General features: G+C 41.1%; 1 protein-coding gene across 2 annotated transcripts in view; it reads left to right on the top strand.

Annotated features, from left to right (window-relative positions):
• cox18 (cytochrome c oxidase assembly factor COX18) overlaps positions 1-6,438 on the top strand; it is a 20,977-nt gene extending 14,539 nt beyond the window's left edge. For both annotated transcript variants that reach the window (XM_005719383.2, XM_013908278.1), the window contains exons 3-7: positions 933-1,033; positions 1,144-1,298; positions 1,751-1,866; positions 1,943-2,050; positions 5,614-6,438. In XM_005719383.2, the coding sequence (XP_005719440.1) occupies positions 933-1,033; positions 1,144-1,298; positions 1,751-1,866; positions 1,943-2,050; positions 5,614-5,775 (642 nt within the window). In that variant the 3' untranslated portion in view covers positions 5,776-6,438. The remainder of the gene's footprint in view (positions 1-932; positions 1,034-1,143; positions 1,299-1,750; positions 1,867-1,942; positions 2,051-5,613) is intronic.
• Positions 6,439-8,164: the final 1,726 nt, after the last annotated feature.

Genomic DNA, 8,164 nt, shown 5'->3' with positions numbered 1-8,164 from the left:
TGTCTCTCACAGTTGAAGTGTACCTCTGGTGCAAATTACTGACCTCTGTCATCATTTTAGGTGGGGGAACTTGCACAATCGGTGGCTGACTAAATACTCTTTTGCCCCACTGTAGCTGTTGAAGGTCATCTGTGCAGTGTCATTGCAGTAGTTACCAGAGTCACCTCACAATGACAAGGTTGCTGCTTCAGCTCGTTCTTCCTGTGTGATCCTGTTTCTGGCTGTAGGTGAGGCGGATGAGTGCAGAGTGCAGACCCTTTCTTTCACTGCATGAAAGCAGACTTAAATGTGTTTGATGGTTTAAAATACTTTGAGTGGTCAGTAAGAGGGGAAAGGTCTGTCTGTGTCCACAGACTCATCCAACATACTTAATGCTGGTCACATGATCTCAGGTCAGAGTTTGAGGGTCTCATGATGTTTTTGCCGCCTCTAATCCATCTTTGTGCTTCTAAAAGAAAATCCAGCACTCCCACGTCTCTACATCTGACCTTAAATCAGACTGTAGTTTGTCCTCAGAGAGAAGAAATATTTCAGGAATCCAGACATTTTTCCCTCCCCCTTCTCTCCCACGAATTCTGTCCTCCTCGTCCTCCTCCTCGTGTCCTTTTAAACTGAAATGAAAAAGGAAGCCTCTGAGAATCTCAGCTGACACATCAGCTTTTAACCGCCTTTAAGTTACTTTACTTTACCTCATCATGTTTTGGAGGAATACTCTGCAGCTGCCTCTGAGTTTATCTAGTCAGAAGCATCAGTTTATTTAAGGTGCTTTTTTCCCCCGTGAGATGTCCCAAAAAAGTTCCAGTTGGTCAGAGCAAAGATGTAAGCTTTATCTAAAGCAGCCCCTTAGTTCCTGCAATGAAAAACCCACAAAACTAACTATTATTAACCAACCCCCCAGAATCTAACCATAGTAACCTTCAGGTGATGTGCAGGTGGAGGCACTACAGGCTGAAATCTCTGAGCTGGCCAAGAGACTACGCTATGAAGTGTCAGTCACAGCAAGAGAGAGAAGCTGGACGGAGAGAGAGAGCCGGTGAGACACAACTAACAGACTTAAAACAACAACAAACAAATACATTCAAAGAAACAAAAAAAAAACATCCAATAGACAGCATACAACCAGTCAGTCTGTCCTCCTGCCAGGTTCCAGTTCAAGAAGAACCTGCGGCGGATCGTCTCTCAGCTCTACGTCAGAGATAACTGTCACCCCTTCAAAGCCAGTCTGCTGGTCTGGGTTCAGCTGCCACTCTGGATCAGTCTGTCTCTGGCCCTCCGAAATCTGAGCCTGGATCAGTCTGGTAAGAACCTGGACCAAATGAAACTAACCTAACCCAGCCCAAAATTATGAGGTAGGATACAGTACTGTGCAAAAGTCTTGAGCCACCCCTCATGTCTTAAAATTTTTGACTTTCCTGTATTTTTGTTAAGTGCTCTTGTGCGATAGTTCTCTTACGCGCTCATTCTTTTCCCTCCCTGCGACGTACAGCAGCTGGAGCTTCAGCTAGCAGACATACTGCGTGACAAACTGCACACAAACAGGCTGATATCATGAATAAGAGACAAAGAGAAATGCTTAAGGCACAGAGAAAAAAACAACTGAAACAGGCTGCATAATATATTTACCTATATGTTTGCAAACTTCGAAAAATTGGTGCACCTGCTCAAGAGTCATGCATAGTACCGTGACTTTTACCTGGTCCAGGATGTAGTCTACACCACTCCCAATCCAGGACCTCTGTTTTTCCTGCAGACTTGCAGGGGGCGCTGGCAGCAGGAGGTGCTCTGTGGTTCCCTGACCTCACCATACCGGACTCCACCTTGATCCTACCTGTCTGTCTGGGACTCGCCAACCTGCTCATCGTAGAGGTCAGTTTGTCAGCAGTATGTAATTAGCTGATCAGTGGTGTAATCAGTCTAAGCTTCCTGTGCACTTCTTCTTCAGGTCTTTTCTCTGCAGAGAGTCGCAGCGTCTCGAACCCAGCGACTGGTCTTGAACACCGTTAGAGGATTTTCTCTGCTGATGATCCCAATCGCTGCCACGGTGCCCTCTGTGAGTTTAAGGTGTAGTCCATCACATTGTCTGCCTGAGGTCTTAGACCAGGTCAGAACAGCCATTTGACATTCAGGAAAAAAGTTACAAGCTGAAATTTACAAAAAAGAAAAACATTTTAATCATAAAACATGCGTACTACACCTGCAGGGAAAATAACCTTTACACATTACAGCCCACTTAGACATGTGTACACCTGGACCGCCCTCATTTCCCGACCACTACACGTCCCATTCAACCTGAACAAGAACTTGAATTTGATCTGTGATCAAATGGGACACCATGGGACACATGGAGACTGAGTCTTATTCATTCACACAGCACAAATATGCAGGTGATGAAGGTGTAGTAAGCTGGTTAACATGAGACAAAAATGGCATTAAATAAATAAATAAATATAATTTTATTTATATAGCACCTTTCTAGACAGAGTCACAAAGTGCTGCACATAGGATAATAAATAATAAAAGGGTAAAACAGACAATATAAAACAGTCAGAAATTTAACCAAAAACAGTCTTAAAAAAGGTGAGTTTTGAGTTTTTTAAAAACAACTACCGAGTCCACAGATCTTAATGTATGAGGGAGAGCGTTCCACAGTCTCGGGGCCACAGTGGCAAAAGCTCTGTCACCCTTAGTTCTCATCTTAGTCTGTTTTATAGCAAGTAAGCCCTGATCAGATGACCTCAGGGACCTGCTAGGGATATAGGGCTGTAGCAGATCGGAGATGTAGGCTGGTGCCAGTCCATGCAAGGCTCTAAACTGAACCATTGAACTGGTGGACAGTAGGGCTGCTCGATTATGGCAAAAATGATAATCACGATTATTTTCACTGAAATTGAGATCACGATTATTTGACGATATTTATTTAACCCTTTAAGACCTACTATAGAACCAAGTCCACCAGAGCTTATATTTTTTTTTTACATGCTGTAGTGCCATTTGTGGGAGCATTTCAAGTTGCTATACATCAATACAACTGTTATAGCCCATATTTTAATAATATGTATGCATTAAGTCCATAGCAATTACATAAATTGCAAAAAAGTGCAATAAACTACAAAAAAAATTGAAAATTGCTTTTGTTTTGTTTACATATATTTCTACTTGGAGAAATTTAAGAGGTTTATCCCTCAAAACTTTAAATACAATAAAGTTGCAAAAAATAGTTTCCCACCACAGGAAATTTATTTTGAGTGTCTTCATAGTTTTATTTTGGAGATACAGCAATTTTTATATACACTGCAGGAAAAACAAAAAACAATCCTATGATGCAAATTTGCAAAGAAAACAGCATGTGCATCATTTCACTGTGGGAAGTGTTATGAACAGCTGATTGGAACGGCAAAGCGTGTTTCTGGAATATTATGTTTTTGTTCCTGCAAGCGCTTTTTATGCAATTTTTGCAAAGCTATATGTGGAACGAAACAGTGACCGAGGACAAGCTGATGGCATAAGATGTAAGTACAACTCCTCCGGTTTCATATGCAAAACAAATTATTGCGCTAGCTTACACGGTTCAGGTTCTACAGGGATTTAAAAATAGTTACGCAAAACGGAGCGTGCTGCTCTGACCGGCTTTAAAGGGTTAACAATGACTTTAAAAAAATAATATAAAATAGTGTGCAACACCACTGAAGTTTTTTTTTTTTTTTAAACTCTCTTTTCAACCAACGGCAGTCACTCTCCAAATAACTTCTGCTTAGCTTTCCGAGCTTCCCTCGGGTCCTCTTAATCAGCGGTCTCCAACCTTTTTTGCGCCACGGACCGGTTTATGCCCGACAATATTTTCACGGACCGGCCTTTAAGGTGTCGCGGATAAATGAGGGAGGGGCTAATAATCGGCTCAGTCATTTTTAATGATCGTTGAAAGCCCAGATCGTAATCGTGATTAAAATTCGATTAATTGAGCAGCCCTAGTGGACAGTTATAAGTATTTGGGGGTTGTTCTTGATAAGACCCTGTCCTTTGAGTCACATCTTGCTGCTACAGTGAAAAAGGTTCAACAAAGACTGTACTTTTTAAGGAGGTTGAGAGGTTTTAATGTTTCATCTGAAATGATGACTCTTTTTTTATAAAAGTTTTATTGAATCTGTTTTAACTTTCTGTATCATTGCTTGGTACGGTAATATGTCCCTGAATAATAAGACCAGACTTAACAACCTGGTTAAAGTGGCTGGCAATATTTCAGGGAGGTCTCAGGTCCAGGTTGTGGACTTTTATAACAGGCAGGTACTGAGGAAGGCGACCTCTGTCCTGTTGTGTTCAGATCATCCTCTCTTTAATGATTTTCAACTGCTTCCATGAGATCGTCGTTATAAAGTGCCTGCAGTGAAGACAAAGAGATATAGATTGTCTTTTGTACCTAGTGCTATTATCATAGTTAATAACACTAAACCATAAGTGTTGTTGCCATTGCACATTGCACTTTTTTGATGAAAAATCTAGGTTGTTTTATCAGGCTTATATTATTTTGGTGAGTGTATGTGATGTGTTGGTTGTCTGTTTGTTTGTACGGACATACTGCAAATCAATTTCCCATTAGGGACAATAAAGTTACCATTGACCATTGAAATATCAAGACCAGGACCTTAAAATGTACTCTAAATTCAACAGGAAGCCATGGTGTCTGAAATAGCAATGGTGTCACATGTGAATACTTGGAGGATCTTGTCAAAAGTCTAGCTGCAGCGTTTTGCACAACCTACAGATGATCCAGAGAACCTTTGCTTAGACACATAAGCAAAGAGTTACAATAGTCCAAGCGTGAGGAAATAAATGCATGTATAGCTATCTCCAGTTCAGGGCAAAATAAAATAGGGCTTAACTTAGCCACATTTCTTAAATAATAAAAACAAGACCAGACCAGAGAATTCACATGCCCATCCAATGTGAGAGTCGAGTCAAAAGTGACAACTAAATTCCTGATAGAGGATTTAACATACACAGGAAGAGGACCAAGGGCTTTCACTATCTGGGATACAAATCTGTCTGGAGCACATACGAGGACTTCAGTTTTCCCCTCGTTGAGTTGGAGGAAATTTACAGCCATCCAACGTTTGATGGAATCTAAGCATTCTAAGGCATTCTTCATCCTTCACATCAGCTGATCATGAGTGTCATAGCCCCGCCCTCCCTGAGCCTGATCTGAGCTCTAATTGGCTTATATCTCTTACAGGTAAAAGATTATTATGGCCACTGAATGGTTTAGGTGATTAAGTTGATCTGTATATAAGTGAAAGTTTTTAATCTCTCCACAGTCTGTGAAATGTCGGTACTGCCACCTACGAGCTTTACACTGGTGAGCTCGTTCTCACGACATTTGTGAGTGAAGCAGCATTTGCCTCGTTTCCTGTTCATAAACACAGCTCTGACTGAGGAATGTTTCATGTTCAGATCTGCCAAGTCAACGAATGTTTGAACGTGTTGAGTCGCTCCCGCATTCCTGTCAGGTCATCAGATTAAAGTGTCTGTTCAGGGTTTTATTTTGAAAGAATGTTCCTGTGTATTAATCAGATTAAGGTGTTTTATTCTGAAAGTGTCTCACTGTGTCTCTCCTCACAGTCCATGGCTCTGTACTGGTTTGCTTCCAGTCTGGTGGGATTCAGTCACAACCTCCTCCTTCGCTCTCCTTCAATCTGCCGACTCTTGCAACTGTCGACTCCTCACTCGACATCTCCATACAGAGACCTACTGACCGCCTTCTTCGCCAAATACCGCAAATGACCGCGCTGTCAGATAATACAGCTGCAAACACCTACAAAACAAGTTGAGGACAGCAAACTGACTCAGTTTAATATTTACTAGCTGCCTGGGTCCACCTGATGGAAAAACAAAAAACAAAAACAGCTGACTGTAACTTCCTGTCAGAGTTTAAAGTCATATAAAGTCAGATAAACCTCTGCGATGATGTGATCACCTCAGATATTTAAAGTGTTTGATGTTAATCTGAGATGTGTCTGTCTGGTCATAAATAAAGTCACTTCAGACTGTGAATGCTCTGTGTTCAAGTTCATCTCTGAACAATAACAGTGAATGCATGATCTTTGACCGCCTGTTTATTTTCCCACAGACACTCTCTAAACTTAGAAACCGTTAAAGAGGAAGGATTACAGATCAGCTACTTATTGATCAGATGTTTCCCATATTTATACCTGTGTGGATCAATAGTGTCTTCTCTGATTCTTCTGTCACACAGTGTGACACAAAGTGGATGAGCTGTTGTGATACTCTGCACTTGTCCCAGAAGTACTGACTTTGTGTACATTATTCTTTCTGTATATTCATTTGCTATGATTTGCTATGCACTGACTCTCCTGGCTTTGTTTGTGTGAGCATTCAGTCGCCTGAAAAACAAACAGCCAACAAATTAAAGCAAATACTCCGTTACATGTTGTTTTATATTTTATTATGTCACAGAATTAAGTCATTTGTTTTCTTGTTTTCAATCTGCACACAGGTCATGTGCGGGAAAGGCCCGCCCAGCATCTCCTGACTGCTACTGATGATCTGTCATCAGCAGGTTAAACCAGGAGGAGGGGTTTCTTGCTTGCTTGCTTGCTTTTGTTTGTCTCATGATACAAAGGGATTTGTTGCATATTTTTTCTTATATAGAGCCATTTAGTCATAAATGTGTTAATCAAAAGATTGGAGAGCTTTTTGTAATTCTCAGTCATTTCTGTTGAGTTTTAGATTCCTCAGCTCAAGCCAATAGTACTGGCTAGAATAACTGAAGGTAAACTGATTTGAGCTGCGTCCCAATTCAGGGGCCTCGTCCTTCGGATTTGAAGGCCGATTAGTTACAGCGACGTGACGAAGGCTGCTCCAAATGGGGCCAACAAATATGTCCTTCATTTTCCCAGATTTGAAGGATGGGTCGGGTGTATCCTTTGTGGCCCACCACATCCCAGAATTCATAGCGTGGCCCAGCCAAGTTTCCAACAATGGTGGCAGCTACTTAGTTTTAACGCCGACAGTCTCGGTTGTTGTGTCCTTTGGCAATACACTTCAGCTGTTGCCTACTGGTTGTGGTCAGATTCCAAACATTTTTTACAAATAAATAACTGCAAAGTGGGGTGTGCGTAATTATTCAGCCCCCTTTGGTCTGAGTGCAGTCAGTTGCCCATAGACATTGCCTGATGAGTGTTAATGACTAAATAGAGTGCACAACTGAAAACCTACAAGACAAGGCCGTCCACCTAAACTCACAGGCCAAACAAGGAGAGCGCTGATCAGAAATGCAGCCAAGAGGCCCATGGTGACTCTGGACGAGCTGCAGAGATCTACAGCTCAGGTAAGGCAGGCAAGAAGAAAGCCATTGTTAACAGAAAACCATAAGAAGTCCAGTTTGCAGTTTGCCACAAGCCTTGTGGGGGACACAGCAAACCTGTGGAAGAAAGTGCTCTGGTCAGATGAGACCAAAATGGAACTTTTGGTCCCAAATGCAAAACGCTATGTGTGGCGGACAGTGTTGGTCAAGTTACTTGAAAAAAGTAATCAGTAACTAATTACTGATTACTTCCCCAAAAAAGTAATACCGTTACTTTACTGATTACTTATTTTCAAAGTAATTAATTACTTAGTTACTTTTTAAAAACACGATTTACAACCTGAAGAGGTGATAAAGCGATAGATCTTTCAGCCCAATTCTACTTTTTCTACATAATCCATCATACAAAATGTAATCAAATGGAAAAGTATCTTTTTTTAACTTGTCTTATCAGTTTTAATCTTTTAACTTTATGCATCAAGCAAAAATTTAATTATATGCAACATTCTCTGACTTGAATAAATTAGTTTAACATTTAAACCTATTTTCTGCACATTCCAGCACATAAAATACAATATCTTTTGTGTTTACACTCACTCTTTCAAGTAAAACACAGCAGAAAATAAATAAAGTCAAAGACTCAGCGGTCCTGTTGCTCTATTTTGACCTGTAAAGCAGGACTGCGGTAGGCGGAGGTTTACCCTGGAGCAGGTGTGCCGCGGTCAGTTGAAGAATCCGTGAGTTTCTCTGTGAGGTTCAAGGTTCTTTATTATTTGTCACATGCATAGTTATACAAGTATAACACACAGTGAAATGTAGCCTGACACGCTCCTCGACATGTGCAAA

Source organism: Pundamilia nyererei, unplaced genomic scaffold, assembly GCF_000239375.1.
Source record: "Pundamilia nyererei isolate P.nyererei 1_Seehausen unplaced genomic scaffold, PunNye1.0 scaffold00001, whole genome shotgun sequence".
Taxonomy (NCBI): domain Eukaryota; kingdom Metazoa; phylum Chordata; class Actinopteri; order Cichliformes; family Cichlidae; genus Pundamilia; species Pundamilia nyererei.
Note: the sequence above shows the minus strand (reverse complement) of the source record. Positions and strands in the feature narration are given on the sequence as shown.